At 36.6% G+C, this 20,984-nt stretch overlaps 1 protein-coding gene across 2 annotated transcripts in view; it reads right to left on the reverse strand.

Moving 5' to 3' along the window:
- LOC121408568 (FACT complex subunit SSRP1-like) overlaps nt 1-14,455 on the reverse strand; it is a 45,439-nt gene extending 30,984 nt beyond the window's left edge. For both annotated transcript variants that reach the window (XM_041600082.1, XM_041600081.1), the window contains exons 1-13: nt 14,293-14,455; nt 9,733-9,918; nt 8,942-9,047; nt 8,490-8,677; nt 8,029-8,123; nt 7,274-7,409; nt 5,472-5,575; nt 4,704-4,832; nt 3,519-3,737; nt 2,783-2,855; nt 2,023-2,158; nt 1,590-1,635; nt 800-977 (exon numbers count right to left, since the gene is read on the reverse strand). In XM_041600082.1, the coding sequence (XP_041456016.1) occupies nt 800-977; nt 1,590-1,635; nt 2,023-2,158; nt 2,783-2,855; nt 3,519-3,737; nt 4,704-4,832; nt 5,472-5,575; nt 7,274-7,409; nt 8,029-8,123; nt 8,490-8,677; nt 8,942-9,047; nt 9,733-9,918; nt 14,293-14,343 (1,647 nt within the window). In that variant the 5' untranslated portion in view covers nt 14,344-14,455. The remainder of the gene's footprint in view (nt 1-799; nt 978-1,589; nt 1,636-2,022; nt 2,159-2,782; nt 2,856-3,518; nt 3,738-4,703; nt 4,833-5,471; nt 5,576-7,273; nt 7,410-8,028; nt 8,124-8,489; nt 8,678-8,941; nt 9,048-9,732; nt 9,919-14,292) is intronic.
- Nucleotides 14,456-20,984: the final 6,529 nt, after the last annotated feature.

Raw genomic sequence — 20,984 nt, forward strand, 5'->3', positions numbered from 1 at the left:
TATTAACGGTAATAATAATTATGTCATATTTTACCCAGGATAGCCAGTTCGGTTCTGAAAAATGTTCTACCAGCGGGCCCTGCTTGACATAATAATGTTATAATTACCCCTGCTTTAGCAGAGCTACCTAGATCGAGCGCTCAAGCATTCGAGAAATATCTTCCTAACAGGTACCCATTCACCTCACCTCGGTCGAGTGCAGCACAATATATTTGACAGTATCAACAATTAAGCAATGAATGGGATTAAATATTTTTGCATGTTTGAGTATTCAATCATCATGAACTCCAATATCACAATATATATATTGTTTCCACATCCCCTTTCGCAAAACAAAATTCACACTTGGCAATCGCACATTCTCTCTCGCTTATCCCAAACTATGGAACAGCCTGCCAACTGACATAAGAAGTTCTAAATCTGTCTGTCGAAACAGAAGATCTATCCATTTAAGAAATTTGCAGTGTACGTGGAAAATTACGTAAAAAAAGCTCCAAGTAAGCATAGGCAGACCTTCTATATGGAAATCCTCTTCTCTTTCAAGTTTCTCCCTTGTTCCCAAAAGATCATTTAATAAAATTAATTGTGTTTCCCTCTGATTTATTGTAAAACAATACTCACATACTCCTTTTCCTTTTGTTATGGCTAACATGAAAAATTCAATCCACAAGATAAACAAAATAGCCCCTTTATCTTGTGGTTTTTATTTCCTTTTATCATGTACAAATATTTTCTGTTTTAAGAGGGAGGGGGAAAGGGGTAATTATGAAAATAGTCTTCCCAAATGATAGCCGCTTACCGAGGTCTTTGTTCTCTTCTTTTGTTTTGCCTTCTGCTTCTCCCTTTCCTTCTCTTGCCTCTTCCTCTCTTTCCTCTCTTCACGTTCTTTCCTGTAATCATCATCATCCTCTTCCTCCTCTCCGCTGCCTGCCGTGTAGTCAGAATCAGATGAATCCGTCTCAATGTTACTGTCGTATCTGGACATTTGGAAGAGAAGATTAAAACATAAATTCAAGCTGTGGTGATCTCAAAATGTGTTCAAACAGAATCCAATAAAATGACGACCCAAGTATTTGTAAGCATGAATAAAAACGAGGTGCTAAATGATTCTCGTTGAAAATGAACAATTTCTGAGAAATTAAGCATGACGATCGTAGCAGGTGACAGGTCATTTTCAAGCAATAAAAATATGCACGTTTTAGCATTAATAATAATACACTTTCCATCGTTCCCTCGTGAGCTATCAGTGCTCTTTACCAGGCATATTGTCTACCTTCAATTCAATTGATTTACAACTATGGAAAATATATTTACCCTTCCTTTATACTACAAAAAGCAAACCAGCAATTAATTGCAATTAATTGCATGACTAATGATCATTTTGGGATGTAAGAGATTGCTAGGATCCATGATTTTGAATCTAAATCAAATATATTGAAGTGATAGTCATATTTTTCTTTGATTTTAAAATCTTTGGACAGAATGACATTTAGATTGTAAGCATTTAGGATGATGGAGAAAAAATAAATGCTAGAATTCAAATATATATTTAGATGAACAATAAACATAGAGGGCGCTCTAATACTTACTCTTCAGCTACATCACTTGCACTTTCCAAAGGATTGAAATCTTCATCTGAAAATTGGGGGAAAATAAGCAAAGTGAAGGCAAGAACCAAATATTAAAGCAACATGGAAATACCAGTACTGAAGACACACCAACGTTGATTTCGCACTTCTACATGGATTCACTTTGATGAATAGATTCTTCACTTTTTCACCTCAAGCTAAATTCAGTATATTTTCTAGTTGTGATGTACAACTCGATTTTAGATTAAAAAAAAAAAAGAGGAAAAATTCCTGACTGTATTAAAAACTGCTGAGCAGGAATTGTGACCCATGGTTACTTGGCGAGCTTTTGTGACACACATAGAAAATAAAACACTTAGTGAATCTAGTAAAAGAACATTTTATAAAGCAAGAAAGCTTAAAAATGGCAACGCTAGGTTATACTTTTCCTTACCTGATGAAGAGTCTGAATCATTCTCGTCGATTTCTCCCTCTTCCCTCTCACGACCTTCGGCTTTCATCTGTTCCAGATAGGCATCATGGGTATTATCATCGTCACTGTCTCCAATGTCATCGTAGTTTACGGTATCCTGATTGGTAAAAATAAATATGGAACACATCATCAGAACATTTAACAGACATCTTACATCTGCAGGAAACATTATTTTATTTTTGTAAAGGTGCTACTTGGCCTTTACTGATCATTCAAATCCTACATTTCATACTGAGCCCAATAGCAGTTTACAAGTGATTATCTTGGTTTATTGCTACTTGGTCTAATAGCACTTGATATGATATTCAGATGGGCCATATTTGGGCATGACCCACTTAGTCCACTTCTCAATTCTTAAGCCGAAGTCAGCCATTCCAGAACATTGACTCGGGTTTGAAATCTTGAGAGGAGGCCCATGAAATATCCTGCTACTTGCGTATTCATTACATAAAATCTTGAGATTGTTCTAAGAAAGAAAATTTTGCAGGATTAGAAAACACAAGATTGAAAGAAACTCCAGGGGAGTGTTTCATCAACATTTTCGTCCAACAAGTTGTCAGATCTGACAACTTTCTTTGACTCTAATTGGCTGAGAGGCACTGTTACTATGGTAAATGTCGGATAAAACAGGACTTGTCGTATAAAACGTCAGACAAGTTCTTTCATGAAATGCTCCCCAGGTGATCAAGATTGGTCTACTTAAGAAGGTGATTCTACTTACACCCTTCATGCCTCTGTTCTTCACTCTGAGCTTCTTACTCGACACGTAGGTAAACAGTGGTGTATAGTCGTCCCTGCCAAGTACAAAAAGAACCAAACATCTCATTATAAAGAAACTCTCCCCAAGGCTTTCAAAGAGATTTGAAAATGACAAAATTTGCACTTGAATTCCAAGTCGCATGCAGTATTAAACACACGAAGCCATGGGGCAGATCATGCCGACGTGATGCGCACTACTATTATTCAATCGGATATTGCATGTACCACATTTCAACTGAGCATTTTTCCAATGGGGTGGAGGCTTATATTTGTCCCACCCTTCAAATTTCAGCTACACAAAGTCCAATAGACACAAAAATTTACACAATGAAAGCTTTGGAACAAGTGGGCTTGTGTGGAAAGAGAAAAATCAAAGAATAAGATCAAAGAAAGTTTGAGAAAAATCGGACCAATAATTAAAAAGTTATGAGCATTTGAATATTGTGATCACTAATGCTATGGAGATCCTCCATTGGCAATGTGGCGAATTTGTGTGATGTCATATGTGAACAACTTTCCCTTTGATGGACTATAAAGTACCCCCCAAAATCTCTCTTTTTGCTTTTTCTAATGGTGAAACAAACTCTTTATCCATAAAATATTCTTTGAAAATCTGTATTACAAGCCCTCCTTCACTTTAAGCTATCTAAACTGACTTTGCAAACCAAACAAAAACAAAAATTCAAACCCAATCTCACTTTTCTATGCTGCTGAAGACAAACGTTGACTTGTTCCGCGTCTCAATTTCAAAGTCAAAATACCTCAAGCTCCCAGTTCCGGCAAAGTTCACGCTCTGGATCTCATCGAAGCGTATGTGCATTGGAGGCTTATGAACATACATGAAACCCCTCTCAAGCGGATATAGGAAACCACTGTTAGACTTATACGAACAGCTGATGGCATGGGCTCCCTTATGCCTGAAAATATAATACATCATAAATAGGATTAATTTGAATTTTTCGTTCACTTGTTTCAGTGTGCATTGCATGAATCTTCATCAACTTTGTTTTTTTTTGTCTTCCAATCATATTTTCTCTGAATCTCTTCTTACAATTTTGTTATTTTTTATAAAGAAATTTGTACATACACAATATACAATACTTTGCATTAATTTGATGTTACTGGGCTATGTTTTATGCATAAACTTAATAGCCATAAACAGTGTACATACGCTTCTTTCATGACTTTTTTAAAAATTCATTTTTGTTTCTTTCTCAAATAATTACTGTTGGAAAGAAAAATTCAAATCTATTTAAGTGTCATTCTTCATATCAATAGAGGGAATCTTAATCACACAAGATATGTTATCAAGAAGATCCTTCCACTTTATTCAAAACATCTCATTAAGCAGAAAAAACGTTTTACAAGTTGTGTAGAAAGTCGTGTGTAACTTAGACACAGCTTTATGAAACATTTGAGGAAGAAAACACAATCCTATTCAGCCTCAGTTGATTATTTCAACAAAACATATCTTAAAGACAAATGCCAGTTGTGGTAACGATCTCAAAATGACTTTTTACAGAATTCAATAATGAATATAATGACCATCCAAGTGTCTGTTTGTATGAATAAAACTATGTGCCAAAGGATTCTGGATGAAATTATGCAATTGCTGAGAAATAAGCAAAATAAGTACGGATTCTGGAACTTTCGTCGGGTCTTTATTTCAGCAATAATAATAATACACTTTCCCACGTGTGCCTATCTGTGTTGGCTATCTTCAGTGTGATAATTTCTCAGCTTAGATTTTATTAGGTTCAGTTTATGTAACTGTACCAGATCTAGATCCATGATGATATAGCAATACTTAACCTTGGTTTTACAAACTTTCTCACGAATTCTGTGTTTTACTGCAACTGCTTTCATTTAGCTTTAATACTTACCCCTTGAAGTTGCCAGGTACAGTGATTTTTCTTGCCACTAGACACTTCATGATTCGACTGACGATCTCAAACATGGGACCGCTCATCTCCTTTGTTAGCTTGCCTTCGTATTTCTGTTCTAGTTCATCCCTGCAAGTATCAGAAGCAAGAATGATTACTCCCTTTAGAGGTTCATCTGGTTGTTTGAATAACTGAAATGATTTTTCTTCTTTGAAACATGAAGAAAGGCAGGTAAATTATAGTGCTGAAGATTAATTTAGATAGACCGCTCTGATGGTTGGAGATGAGGTTGCAGCACTTGCAGAAATTCTTGCAAGTTCAGGAAAATGGGAAATGCAGGTTGCTGAAAAATTGTATAACGATCACCATCATCCTCATCATCACCATCACCTTTCATCATCATCATCACCATCATCATCATCATCACCATCACCTTTCATCATCATCATCACCATCATCATCATCATCACCATCACCTTTCATCATCATCATCATCATCACCACCTTTCATCATCATCATCATCATCACCATCATCACCATCACCTTTCATCATCATCATCACCATCATCCTCATCATCACCATCACCTTTCATCATCATCATCATCATCATCATCATCATCATCATCATAATCAACATGGCCTCCACCAACATCATCCTCCATCTCCTCATACCACCAACATCATCCCCATCATCACAATCAACATGACCCTCCTCAATACCATCATCACCATTTCTCAACAAGTATATATGTAGGAGTTGACTTACTCTGTGAGATTAAGCTCCAGGGCAAGTGTATCTTCCTTGTTAAAACTCAAGATGAGGAAATGGTATCTAGTCTGACCTTGGACAATAGGAGGATCTAAACTCATCTGCAGTGAAGAGAGAAAGGAAATAATGAGAACTCATGCTTGAATGGACCTAAAATTTCAAAACATCTTTCTCCTTGCTCTTTGAATCTTACTGTGCCTTTTCTATTGACTCACATGTTAAATAAAGTCTCTTGATCAATATTAACAATTGATATATCACTTTAAAGTTCAAGATCTATTAGTTTACATATGTACAAAAATTACAAAATAATCCTTTGGCTAAATTACTGCATTTGATCTGGGCAGTCACAAAGTACAAATCCTACATATTTCTAGCCTATCTGATATGCGCCGGGCTATAGTGGGCAAGTTACTGGTCGTGCGAAGCAGACTGACAGGCGAGGGCGAAGCCCAAGCGCCTTCATCACTGGTAAAGTCATCAATATGCATATATGGTTATCATATGCGTGCATCATTCATGAGATAAACCCTTATATGGTGATCAACTGTATTTTTCAACCAATCAAATATCATCGCAGTCTACGTCACGTTCAAGCCTTGTCGCTTATTGGTCCGTGTTCGCTGACAGTTATGAATATTCATATTGAAGCTTAGTTGGGGGTTCATAGAATTTCTACGAACGGAGCAAGGTATAATAACCAGTGATGATAGGCGCTCAGGCTTCGCCATCGCTCGTCAGTTGTTTGCTCACTAGCCCAACGCATATCGGATAGGCTAACATATTTCTTGGTCATTACGGAATTGTTGCGCATGACGACTATAGGGATGCAGCTATTATTCGTTAGGGGACTAAATGCATCACCTCCAAACATCACAGATATTCCTAGGCATTTATGAGATCCATTCTAAGGAAAATGCCATTCCTGATAACTGTGTCTAAACAATATGTTGGCCCACAGTCCCAGACCCATGCACAACCTCGATGGCATTCCATCAAAATAAGAGGTTTCAAACACACTGCATCTATGCTTGGTGGCAAGGGACAAAACAAAAGCTGATAAAAGAATGTGCATATGGATATTGAAGGTAAATGCTAGTTTTGGTAACGATATCAAAATGAGTTTGTACAGAATCCAATGAAATGACCACCAAAGTGTCTGTGTGTATAAATAAAATGCATGTGCCAAAGGATTCTGGAAGAAATTGTGTAATTGCTGAGAAATCAGCAAATAAGCAAAGGATTTGGGTAGAGCGTCGGGCCCGACGCTCTAAGCAATAATTATACATTGTCCCACGTGCGCTCATCTGTGTCGGAGATCTTCGGTGTGAACATTTTTCAGCGTAGATTTCAAGATTTCAAGTTCAGTTAATGTAACTGTACCAGATCTAGATCCTTGATGATATACTGACAATTAAGCCTTGTTTTACCGACTTTCTCATGAAATCAGTGTTTACTGCAACTACTGGAATTTCTCTTTAATGTCACGGATACCTCCATCCATGTTATCCATCCCCCCGGGGGGGGGGAGGGGGAGTCACAGAAAAACAAAAGTGCAAAGCTACGTGTTCACGCCAAAACATGGTCCAAGCAATGAATTATGAAACTTTAAGAATGACCCTTCGATCTTGTTCGGGGGAAGGGGAGGGGGATGAAAAAATATAGAACAATCCAAATTTCTATCTTTCAAAAAGATAGGATATATCTGCAGCATAATAATTTTATCTTACAACATAATTATTTCTCCAAAACCCACCTATATTGGTAAGTGGAGGCATTTACAAATCTACCAAACTTACCACAAAGAACATTTGTCTGTTATCCTTGTGAGGGAGCAAGAAGAGTCTGAGAACCGTTGTGAAGGGGATCTTGTAATCAAAGGTCTTTCCGTGAAGCTGGAGGAATGTCGGGAAGATCTTGATGTCGTATCGACCTCTGCATATTGGCAAGAGCAAAGACACAAATACAATGCAATTGAGGTCAATGATAGGATTAAGTACACGTAAGAAATAATTTCTACAACTGAACTGGTGACCTGGGATGATGACTGTTTGCTACTGTACAAGATGGTCACAAAATCATGATTAAGATGATTCAATAATACCCGGTTCTCTTTCTGGAACTGGTTTCCCTTAAACCAGAGTAGGACATCAGTTTAGAAGATGGCTTTGCTAGCATCCTCATCACCACCTCCTGAACTGGTTTCAGAACAACATCATAAAGTGGTATTGTTGCTACGGGAACGCTCTCAGTGGGATCACATCTTTTGTGCGAAATTTGAAACACACAGCGTATGGAGCAACACGCCCGACATATGTGAAGATCGCTCCCCAGAGAACGGTTGTGTCCTCACCTACGCTTAAAACTAGTTTAACATGGCAAAGAAAACCAAATTGCAAGGTGGTTTGAAAGACTACTTCAGATTTCTTCCAAGACGACTTCCCACTACACATTAAACTACTTTCCATTAAACTGATAGCTTTAGGACTGTAATGAGAACAGAAATCTCATGAAGATTATCTCCTTATAAAGTTCAAAGGTTAAAGTTCATTACCTTGGTGTCAGACATGGGATCTCTTCTAATGAACAAATAGCATCCCCTGTGGCTTGGATGATGTCTGCCTTAGCCATGACATTATCAAGGAATGCCTGCATAGGGGAGACAATGTCACATACAAAGAATCGTTATTAATCAGTATATAATGAAGTAGATCAATTAAAGCTAAAAATAATCACCCCTTTATGAACATCATCTTCCTTCATCTTGGTACACATGACATGAACATTAGCCATATTTGGCCTAACATGATCGCATTAAAAGTCATATGACATCGCGATGCTATACCCATTTATCACAAAGTCAGTATCAGAAATTGATTATAATATTATATAACTTTTATCACAAACACAGTTCAGGGGTTGCATATAAAATTTTACAAAATTATCTATGTGCGTTTCGGAATGAATTAAAAAAAAATCAAGGATGGCCATCATGCCTATCAGAGGGAATCTTACCCCTGCTGCATCTGTTGTAGAGTCTGTTGAAGGTACATAAAACCTCATCTCCATGAGCGAGACCTCTGCATCGTCGTTTTGGTGGAATTCAAGGATGACTTCATTCTTCGCTGTCGTTGCGTGACAAACATTACCAAGAGGAAGCTGGAAGGCTGATTTCTTGTCAACGTGAAAGTCAAGCTCAGAACCTGTCAAATAGAATAATAAAAACAATGTTGAATTGCTGTCGTACAAGTCACCACTTAAAAAGAATGAACCATGTTTAGCTGATGCTTTCGTGGGGAATCCTATCTGGTATCTGTTGTCTTCCAAACTTCCAATCCCGACAAACAATAGGAAGGTTGCAGTGAAATCCTGCATTCAAAACAGATGTGGTCAAAGTATTAATAAGGTACCTTTAAAAAATATTGTGATATAAGTGAATGAAACATGTATTACATCAAGTAGCTTACCTTCAAATCTGGCTGTTCCCCAGTTCCATCCTTTCAATGATAGTTCTTTGTCTTGAAGTTCCACGTTGTAGTGCCTCTGAAGAAAATCAGCTACTTTCTCCCGATCCTAAGATGATTAATTGAAAAAAAGGCCATTCTAATGAAGTACACTGTTAGAACTACAGGCCAAATCGTGGTTTTGGGAACCACTCGTAGATTTGTGTACGCGCACTTGTGTACAAAGTGAATGGAGGTGGAAATAGGGAACCGTGCGTGTGACTGAATAAAGCGCTGCTGTATGAAGTGAACGGTGGTTCCCTATATCACGATAATGCCGAACTACATGTATTTAAAAACTAAATTCTATCATGATAATAATCATTTAACCCTATTCCATATGGCGGTTTTTCAGACCTACATGCAGTGTTTAGAGGATCTATTAATAAAGTTTACACCCCCCATTCAGATCTCAGCCACAAACGGTCAGTTCAATGCAAAATCCTGCACAGACAAAAGGGCATGTGAAAAGGGTGATGTCAAAAAGTTCTTTCCATAAAAAATTGTTTTGTATTATATCAAATTACAACTGTATGCAAATCAGATTTACCACAAATTTCCTGGTCTACTCCCACCCCCTGGTGGTTAAGGGTTAATATCACATTTCTTTGTTACAATTCAGACAGTGATACCAACTATTTGAACATGTTGGACCACATAACTACAACAGCTTCCCAATGGAACACAATTTTCAACAATATACTCTAATACAAGGGAATGTTAAGACAACTCGCACAAAATCAATACCAACTCACTGATTCTTTGAAGCCATCATATTTGAAGATTGATCCTGATTTGAGATAGAGCTTGAGTTCATGACCCCTGGCGACCCGGATCCAGTTTGTCCTTTCCAGGTCACCCGATTGAATCTGATCAACCTTGCCTGTTTTGTTGTTCTTGAATGTCACACCTTGTTCGCTCAACCTCAGACGGCCGCCATTCTATCATGTGTGTAGGAACAGAAGGAGGAATATCATGAGTCGTAGAGAAATGGGTCGTTCCAGAAGGGTGGTGATCTTTTCTTGTGTTAAATGATATTCATTATTAAATGTTCATTGATGATTATTGAGCATTTAAATGAGAATGAAACCATTGGAACAAGATAGCTTGTGTGAAAACAGAAAAATCAAAGAAACAGATCAACGAAAGTTTGAGAAAAATCGGACAAATAATGAGAAAGTTATGAGCATTTGAATATTGCGATCACTAATGCTATGGAGATAGCAAATTGGCAATGCGACAAAGATGTGTGATGTCACTTGTGAACAACTCTCCCCATTACTTTAGTATATATTTCACTTGAATTGCCTCTTTTATCACATCTATCCATAAATCATGTGTTCTTTCTACATGAGGGCATGTAATACATATTTTTTAAGAATACATCATGGATAAAGAGTTTTTATCATCATAAGAAAAAGCAAAAAGAGACATTTTGAGGGTATTTTATAGTCCACCAAAGGGAAAGTTGTTCATCAGTGACATCACACATCCTTGTCGCATTGCCAATGTGAGGATCTCCATAGCATTAGTGATTGCAATATTGAAATGCTCATAACTTTCTCACTATTTGTCCGATTTTTCTCAAACTTTCTTTATTCTTATTCTGTGATTTTTCTGTTTCTACACAAGCCTATTTGTTCCAAAGGTTTCATTCCCCTTTAAGAAAGGTTTATCAGTCGCTCTCAGATTTATGAAACACCCACCTGTGAGGGGGTACATGTATCATTCAAACACTGTTCACAAATTTGATCGTATGCTATTTAAAGTTAACAAACTTCCATCATAAATGTGCTGTCATCCTGTTGATGCCATAATCATAAACTGAAAATGGCAACACGAACATGATTGGCTGGCGGATTTGCATGCTCACGCTGAACGCTGAAAGCAAAAGAAACATGGAAACGATCGATCGTTCTTTGGAATTGTACACCGGCACTTTGGAATTTAATTTTTGGAGTTTCAATAACATATTTCAAGAAACTGGTAAGCTGGTTGTTTTCTTAAAATAATAATTTTCATTTACATGCTTTGTTTTCTCTGTCAAAAGGGGGAATTACATAGGGACAGTGATTTTTCCGTTTCTAAAAATTGCCTTTTCCGTTTCAGAAAATCTCAAATTCCGTTTCAGCATGTCTGGAATTCCGTTTCCCCATAGACTTTGTGTACAAGAAAAATTCCGTTTACATAGAAAACCAATACGCAACGAGTAGCGATGTCAAAATGCTAGCGCTGCTCAAAATTTGCATCTAGCAATGTACTAACATCGCTTTAAAATCCATTTTAATCGAAGAGATTCGAGCAAAAAAAAAATTTGGGAAACATAATCAACATTACTATATTCTCACCTTTCATATTATTAGCATTATTTTATTGTTAAATGGGATTTTATCGCTGATTTGGGGACTTTTCGGACATCGTTTTGAGCAGTCGACGACTTCCGAATATCCGCCATTTTGGATTTGATGAATCACCGTGATCATTATATTATGACCGAACGCAGAGGGCAGCAACACACGGCCGGATTCTGCCTTCTATGCGGACGTAAGTGTAAACTAATTTGGATACGATCAAGTGTAGTTACAATGTGTTGATTGTCATGATTGTTGTTGCAAAGTGAGATCGTGTTTTTTCAGTTGATATTAGTATTTTGTTGAGGATTTGGGATTAATTTCTGTTGCTTTTTTGTGCATTTTGAGAAAAAACGTGTTTTCTGTGATTTCCGGGGGTCCTATTCTGACAACACACAATGTATGCCTCTGTTCAATGTCAAGTCATGTGAGTCAAATATTGTTTTGTTTGTTTTATGTCACTTACCCGTAGAAAATACATCTAGATGTTTATTGAATTAATAAAGTCATCTTATACAAAAAATGAGGTTTTATGAGTGCATTATTTCAGTGAACGAGCATTGCAATTCTGTGTTTCGAGCTTCGCCTGCCTCTCCGCAGAAGCACTTCCAGGTTGTACAGCTTCCACTTCCAGGGTCATTTGTGACGAGTTTTGAATTGTACAAGCAAGGTTAGCTTCAATGAAGGTAAGAATATTTCTGACATTTTTATGTAAAAATTTGTTTTTTTCCAATAATTTTCGATCTATTTCATGCATCATTCTAGAAGAAATTTAGTGGTATTTTTTAGGGTCGATTTGGTTGCGTTTTACTCAAAAGTTAGGGGGTATTACTGTTACAATAAGTGTTCAATCGTTTTTGAACTCGGGGAACTCTCTGCTTTCGAATGGTACCAAACTTCTGCGTGCTCGTTAATTTGCAGTCTGTTACCGATCAGTTAGGTTTTATTTATCATTCGGGGGCGTCATCAAAGGAAACATTAAAAAGAAATATTTATACCCCAAAATAATAAAAAATAATCATTTATTTTCTTTGGAAATAATCATCGATTAATTGTCACTTAATAATGTTTTTATTACTTTTGAAGTGGAAAACAAGGGCAGTCATGGCAGTAAAATTGCACTCCATTCAAATACTTTTTTTCTTTTCATTTTTAGAGAAGGGGGGGAACTGAGGTACTACTACCCAGATGCAGATATTGGTTCATCCTAAGAGGGACTTATATAAGTGAATGTGACTGTGACATATAAATGTACTCTAAATTAAATGCCCCCCCCAAAAAAAATTGATCTTATATTTCAAAATATAGGGGAGACCAGGGTTAGTTGGAACATGGGGTAAGTTGGAACATTGTAATTTTCTTTAATGCCTGTAAAGTAAATTTATGCAATACTGCCCTCAATTTATTGTTATTAATAATACAACAGTTGTAGTATCAAAAACAATAAATTGAGGGCAGTATTGCAGAAATTTACTTTACAGGCATTAAAGAAAATTACAATGTTTCAACTTACCCCATGTTCCAACTAACCCCGGTCTCCCCTATCATAAATCAATATATTTGTTTAATTCCACACTTAGACCCTACCTTTAATTTAAATATAAAAATTTTACAAGTTGATACATCTACTTACTTTAAAATTATATACAGTTTTGAAGAGATGATACTGTGAAGAGTAGGTTTCATCAAAAATGGGGATGGAATTTCATATTAGTCAACCCCCCACCCCCCAGGTGTGAATGAAGTGATGTACATGTACGTGGATATGAATTTCCCTAGGAAATCCATATTTACACAGGGTGAAATCAGTTTATTAAGTGTGAATTTTATTGATATTTGAAACTTCAAATGCCTAAATGCACATGAAGGTTCCAAAAATAGAAAGATGAAAATTTTAAGGTTTCTTACCAGACCGATCTCAAGTAGATCCCTCGATGTGTTTGTCAACAAAGCAAATAATAATGATTTATTCATGTACCATATTAAATTTTACCGTATTTGTTATAGGGCCTAGATCTAAGTCTATATTCAAAATGGCATTTTGTAACATCGCTAATCAAATGTACGTCATAACAAAGCGGTTTAAGGGTCAGAGCTATTGTATTTGCTTTGTTGACAAACGGATCGAGGATGAGGGATCTACATGAGGTCTGGCAAGAATTATTCAAGAAACCTTAAAATTTTACCTTTTTATTTAACCAATGGCAATGCCAATGCAATGGAGTCCTCAAACTCAAAGGCTATCTTCAAAGTAGACCAAAAGCTTCGGTCTCTGTTATGTTGCTTGTTCAGCTGAACTCAGCTCCGTTGGCTTCAGAACAGTGAACTTCAGTTACCAAATACAGAGACCGAAGTTCTAGCGCGATCTGTACAGGGGACTCAATGGCCATATGTTTATGTACTTAAGATTGGATAAAACGGGCAAGTGAATTTGCGCGACAGCCGAGGTAAGTCACTGTTTTTGTTCCTTTTAACATGTTTTAACTTAATTTTTCTCCATTTTTTGGCAATTAATGCCAAGAGGGAACATTACTTTGCATTTTGGTTGTGTTTACCTTCAAATTTTCTATTCATTAAAGACAAAAATTGAAGAGCCATGGTGGCTGCACGATAGCGAGCCGTCTGTGTACGACGAGAAATAAAAAAATAAAATGTAAAAAAAACTCCTCGAAACAGACGGCTGCCAGCTGTCTATCTTCAAAGATGGATTTCCTAGGGAAATCCATCTTTGTTATGATGAGTCTCTTATACATATATGTGAGGCAGTTCAAGGCTCCATGATCATGGTGAATAAGTGTAGGCCTAGGCCTATGTCAAAATATTTAAAAAATATCATCAATCATGGAGTCCTCACTCAACTCAAGTCAAGGCTTGGGCATGTTTATTGTTGGGAGGACAAGAATAGTCTGACTTGCCTGGTGAAAAATTCCTGACAAAAAAGCAAAATGAGAGAATTAGACTCACCATAGCACCCTTTACTTCCTGTGAAACATCAGGGAAATCCAACGTTTCCATGCTTGGTTATAACAAATAATCCTTCCACAAATGATAGACGCTAATTATTGACACCAAAACTGTCCGGTAATATCAGGTTAACCTGTGTACCGTATTCCGCTGACTGTTAGATCATCATATCATGCACGCACAATAGCCCATTTGCATTATACATGCATCATGCAGTATATAGTAGCCTCATCAGCATGTCGCGGGAAAAATTGGAACATGCGCGAAAGTCATTGTCGCCCTCTCTAGTCATGCCGGGGTAAAGGGGAAATCCCGAATCGTTGACTCGATGTAGGCATCTCATTTTAAATCCCCATTTACGTCAGCCCAAGTTTGGGGGGAGGGGGGGGGGGGGCTACGCCATATTGTTTTATATTTCTCTTCTTTATCAAAAGATGATACCTTTTTACCAAATAAATGTGATGATTGGTGGTGCTTGGAAACTGGAAAGGATTGGAATTAATGGCGCCTGGGAAGAGGCGCTGTACCCAGGGGAGAACGGGGTTGGTCAATGAAAAAAGATATGCCTATAGAGTATAGGAACGGCAGGACATGCGTTAAAAGGCGTCTAAAGGGCGGCATGGAAAAGTCTAGATAGGAGGAAGGAGAAAAGGAGGAGGAGGAGGAGAAAAAGAAGAATGGAAAAGTCTAAGTACAGGAAACCCAACTGGAAAGGAGAAGGTGGAGGAGGAGATGATTTTTTTTTGAAAAGTACGATAAAGGAGGAAATGAGGAAAATAAAAAAAAATTGGGAAGATGGTAGAAAATGTTTAGAGGAGCAGGATGGAGAGAAAGAGAAGACAAGGGGGCGAAAAGGCGCCCCAAAATAGGAGGGAAAGAAGAAAGAAGGTCGGGGAGGAATATACAGGAGTCAACAAGAACAGAGAGTAAAGTAAGAAATGGGTTAAGTATACTAGGAAGGGGATGATAACAGGTATAAGAAGAAAGGAGAAAAATGAGAATTTGAAAAAAAAGGATAATGATTTATATCAAATTAGAAGAAATAAGATCAGGGGTAGCAGAAAAACAGAAAAGGAAACATCAATGGCCTTACATAATTATTCTAATTCCAGTTAAAGCTTCTTCAATTCACATCACACTAGCCAAAATTTACTATCCTGCCCCTTTTTTAATCACTTGTTTGCAATGCCTTGGAGTTTGGAGTATAAGGGCAAGGGCTGGGGAGGGGGAAACTTCCTGGCTCGCAGTAGCGGACCGTGACCTGGAGGAGACAAAGCATTGGGGGGGGGGGGGGGCACTGCATTGTCTGTGAACAATGCTGTGTCCCCCCATGCTTTGTGTCCTCCAGGTCACAGTCCGCTACTGCTGGCTCGTATTATAATTCAACTTCAAACATCGTGTAGGGTTGAAAAATCTGTATCTGGCACAAGAGACTTGGCAGCAATTTTCTGCAAAGCAATATCTACATGATTGTATAATCTTTTAATATGAATATGATCTTTTTTCATCTTCGCAACGAGCCTAGCTACCAGACCGCAAGTCCAGATTCATTCCCTTCATTATACCAGATTGTTAATACATTTTCAAACATACATAATTAAAGGCCTATCTGTGGAAAGGATAAATTAAAGGTCATGTCCATCCCAATCATGTCATCAAAAGTTGATTTGAAATACATTATGAAACAAAAATCCAGCAAGCAGATTACAGAAAATTTCATCAAAATCGGATTACAAAACAAAAGCTACAAATTCTCATAAAGTTCTGCTTATTTTCGGGTGTTATCCAAATGATGGAACCAATGTCATTTATTTATTTATTCATTCTTTCTTTCATTCATTCATACATTCATTCATTCATTCATTTATTTATCTATTTACTTATTTTTCTTATTTATTTATTCATTTATTCATTCATTCATTCATTCATTCATGTATTTATTTATTTTTATTTTTTATTTTATTTATTTGTTTTCTTTATTTTATAGTGCAGGGTAGGCCTGTTCAATTATACAAACAGCTTTCCAAAGGTGCCCTGCAGTTTAACAACTGTCAATATACCCACTATACCGACAATACTCACTACTGTCATTATACCCACTATTTCTTTTGTATTTTATGACCCGAGTTAACTTTTTTTTTTTAAGTTTTGCAGATTTGACATCTACGAGAGTCTTCATGGAATCACCAAAAGGTCGCAAATATGGCAATTCCACATGTTCAGGGAGGAATCAAACTGTAAGTTATTTCACATCGCAATGGGGAAAACATTAAAATATGTAATATAAAAGAAACAAATAGTGGGTCACTTAATATCTCACTCAGGACTTCATTGATTCCCTCATTTATATAAACCCCTCAAAAAGCTCTGCAACTCAAGTTTGAAGGGTAATCAATTTCCCGGGGGGGGGGGGGGGGGCACTCAGTATATAATGCATAGTGGGTATGTGCCGCGGAGGGGACCCCCATTTTCACACTCAAATTTCCGTTCCAAGGCATAGCATTTTTGCCTTGTTGAGAAAAAGAACAAAGAAAGCCGCTCCAAGGCATAGCATTTTCTTCTTATCGATAAAAAAGAAGAGAGAAATCCGCTCCAAAGCTTCGCATATTTTTCGTTACGCCGCTCCGATCGCATTGAATGAGCTGCAATTTTGGTGAAAAGCGGCCGCAGAGCTCCCCCGGCGGAGGCCGCGCTAGCTGCATCATGCACGCAAGACCGTTCCATAGGGATGCATACGCACCCAAACAATCACTGTCACTTGCTTACTGGGCAGAATTATTAATTAATGGTTAGAAAACAATTTATTTTGCAACATTTCACTTCTGACTTTTCCCTTTATTCAGGGTAATTGCACATTTCATGATTATTATGATCACAACAAATGACAAATCATTGTAAAGAGGAATAATGAAGCTTTCCAAATGATATACCAATATCACTTTTTATACTTCAAACTTGAGTTTGAGAACTTTTTTGAGGGGTTTATATCTGTTTTGTGAATCTAGCAAAATTATAACATGACATAAATTTTTTTAATGCAACAAGAAAGATTTCCTTGTATGTAGAATAACACACAAGAGAAACAAACTAAAGAATCCTTGAATAACAAAAGGTTTATTGATATTAATACAAAAAATATGACTGTATTTACAAAATACATATATGCCATCAATCTGACAATAAATAACAGATAAGAAGTATCGCAAATAAAATGACAAACCAATTCAGATTTTACAAGTATTTGGTCCAAAAAGAAATAATTTACCTGCTTGATATAACTGTAACCAATATTTCTAACCACTCTTTATTTCATGGTGTCAACCAGATCTAATCTCAAAACAACTTGAGTCGAGGCCATTTTCAAAAAGGTGACTAATCAAAACTGTACATTACTTTACTTCGCATTGTCAAAAACTCTGATCAATAATGGTCTATAATTAACTTAAATGTAATGCAATGGTGTTAAAAAGTTAGTAAATCCCACCAGAAAATGATTTACAATTACAAGCTTCGCTTTTTAATAAGTCCCTCATTTTCATTTTCACATGCTAACTGTAATCTATAATTTGTCTAATCATCAAAATGTATCTGGAACAAAAAGAATTCTATATATTCCATCTATTTGCTATGAATTTGTTAATTAATTTTGAAGTATTTTTATAACACTTATTCTGTTTTGTACATTCATACATATGTATATATATGTTTGTTATGTTTATTATCAGAAAATGGAAGTGAAATAAACTAAACTGAAACTTTTATGCTTAGTGTTGAATGTAGACTGCACTAAATTTTCCCAAGAGTCCAGAGAAACAAACTTTAATATTGAATGTAATATTTTATCAACTGACTTCACAATTAAACGTCTAACACATGGCAGAGCCTGAATACTTTAAAATGTGTTCATTTTCTGGTGGGGTTCATTAACTTTTTAGCACCACTGTATATTCATTGATATGATATACTTATTTCAAGAAAAAATATATTTAATAGAACTCAGCTTTAAATAAAAAAATAATGACAAAAATTAGAGATATCATTTTAAATGAAGGACACAGAAGAGGAATATTCTTCTACTTGAACAAGGCAAATCATAAAAACATTTTACTTTTCTAATTAAGCCATCGTGAAATTATTGGTATTGCTCTCTAGAGTAGGTCTACTCATCAAAATACAGTACATATTTATCATATGGACCTATTTCAGACACTCTTCTACTTTAATGAAGTGTGCCAGAGGGCCCCATTTTAGGACTACTTTTATTCCTCATCTAAACACATTACATACAGAGCCTTTTTTGTTTTTTCTATTGCTGATAATTCAAATATCTTCTAATTTCACAAAGGTCCTAATTCATTACCAATGTTAAATTCTGATTTAAATTGAATAAACTTTCAGTCAACAAAGACAATGACAATTTCAACCTCGAAATCATGGCCCAACATTTACGTTCACACACTTTTCTTTTGTACTTTGCCTACATTTTTGTATGTTTTCCTCTAGGAGTGGGAACGTTTGTCCCCAAACACATTGGCCCGTATTCTGAAGTCAGGTTTAACTTAGACCATGGTCTAACTCTGTGCTAAAATTATGGGAAGCCAAGAGTGTCAAAATTTTTATTAAGTTGTATGTTTTTTATGTTAACTGTGCTCTTTCCTGACTCGTTGGTGAAGACATTCATCTTTTTATACTTCCTAGACAATTGTGAATGACTTGAGAGCCAAATGGGCTGAAATAAGATATATCTTTTCTGTAAGTGATTTATGTAACAATTGGCTATCCATACTTAAACCACAACTTTAAACCTGAGTTTAAGTTAAACCCGACTTCAGAATACGGGCCCCTGGATCTACCAATGTATCTACTTACTGTATACTCCCTGAAAGCCATATCTTAAATGATATATGACCTAAAACCAAGAATTCCCTTGCACAAATTTAAAGTAGGGAAATTCCATAAAATAAGTTGAAGTATGTCCAACCCCTATATGCGGGACCTTTATGAAATTCTCTGTCTCTGATATCTTGTTTTTTTGACAGTCTGTAATATTCTCAAAGGGCCATGATTTAGTAAGTTTATGAAGTGAAGTATCATGAGAAAAATGGGGGTCGGACGTAAAAACAGATTGATCATTTTATGGAATTGCCCAGTAGTTCTATCTTTCGCATACTCATGCATCAATCTAGAGAACACCAGTTATCGAGAGTTAGAAAGATGCCACCTGAATAACTTTGTATAGGAGGTCACCATACAATAAAGTCAATAATAGCAGTCTCCTGCTAATTCCTCACTGATTTTTGCTTTTATTTCTATAAGAAAATGATGACTATCATTATACATCTTTAGTGGGGTACAAAAAAGGTCCCCCTGTAAAGATCCCCAAAAGAGAGGTCGAGAGGGTGGGGGGGGAGGATAAGTGCCACATCAGTGTGAACGACAGAATTGTCATGGTTTGACTTTGGGTCAACCTTTTGGTATATTTCCAATTGGTCTAACACCAATTTGTCTAATTACCAACTCGTCTGCTATCATTTTGTCTATCATCAATTCGTCCATTATCCACATGGTCTACATGTAATTGCCAGTTTGTCCACTCACCATTTTGTCTAATAACCAGTTGGTCCAATAGCCATTTACTATAGTCCATAAACCATTTACTATAGTCCATAAACCATTTGGTCTAATAGGATAAGACACTTTTGTCTTCTCTTTATTTTTTATTGTGCAGTTTTCTTGTGTTTTTGTCATTTGGATTGTTTTCTGTTTTGTGTGTGTGATTTCTTTCTGTACTGTTTTGTCTAGTCTTGTCCTCTGTGTACACTGTTTTTTCTTTCTTGTTATTATTTCGTCTTGTCTTATTTATTTTATAAACACTATTAGAATCGTTGTTTTGTATATTTTCTTGTATGCCATGGGTATGATCATGTAGTAAGGATTGTATTAAGTGTAATATACTGCATAAAACTTACGAAGCTTTACCCCGTTAGTATTTTTCTATTGAACATTATTAATTTCTAGTTGTTTTTGATGAATTTTAATCAGGTATTTATTTCAAGGGACTCACATAAACAAGCGATGCTTTCCAGTGAGCTCCCTTTTTTTCATTTCATTTATTCATATTCTGATTTGTTCCTACTTTGTAAATTTGTGTGAAATGAAGAAGAATAAAAATCAATCAATCAATCAATTGGGCTTTAGCAAAATGATTGAAAAGAAAATGGGCATTAGACCAACTGGTTAATAGACAAAATGGTCATATACGAACTGGCATTTAGACGAAGTGATTATTGGTTCAAATGGTTATTAGAGGAAATGTTGATGTTGGTTTGACGTTCGGTCTCATGCCCTTGCCCCTCCCACAGGAGTAGGAAATCATCTGCAAATGGGTGGCCCACTATACGACAACGCACACCCATATCACTTGTGATACATGCTGAATCAAATGACTATACTGAAACATGAAAAGTGGTTTCAAGCTGAAGCTGGGAAAAGATATCCTGATATTCAACGGGTAAACTCGGGGGGGGGGGGGGGGAGGGGGAATGGTCGCTCTCCACGAGGCCAGAAATGTCCCATTAAAGACAGCACATTAGCCATTCTCTGATTTGTCGGTTGAGGACATATATCCTGAGCATGTACGTACGAGCAGACGTAATAGTACACTGGGCCACCAAAATAAAGGACGTTATTTG

The sequence above is a fragment of the Lytechinus variegatus genome, chromosome 2, assembly GCF_018143015.1.
Source record: "Lytechinus variegatus isolate NC3 chromosome 2, Lvar_3.0, whole genome shotgun sequence".
Taxonomy (NCBI): Eukaryota; Metazoa; Echinodermata; class Echinoidea; order Temnopleuroida; family Toxopneustidae; genus Lytechinus; species Lytechinus variegatus.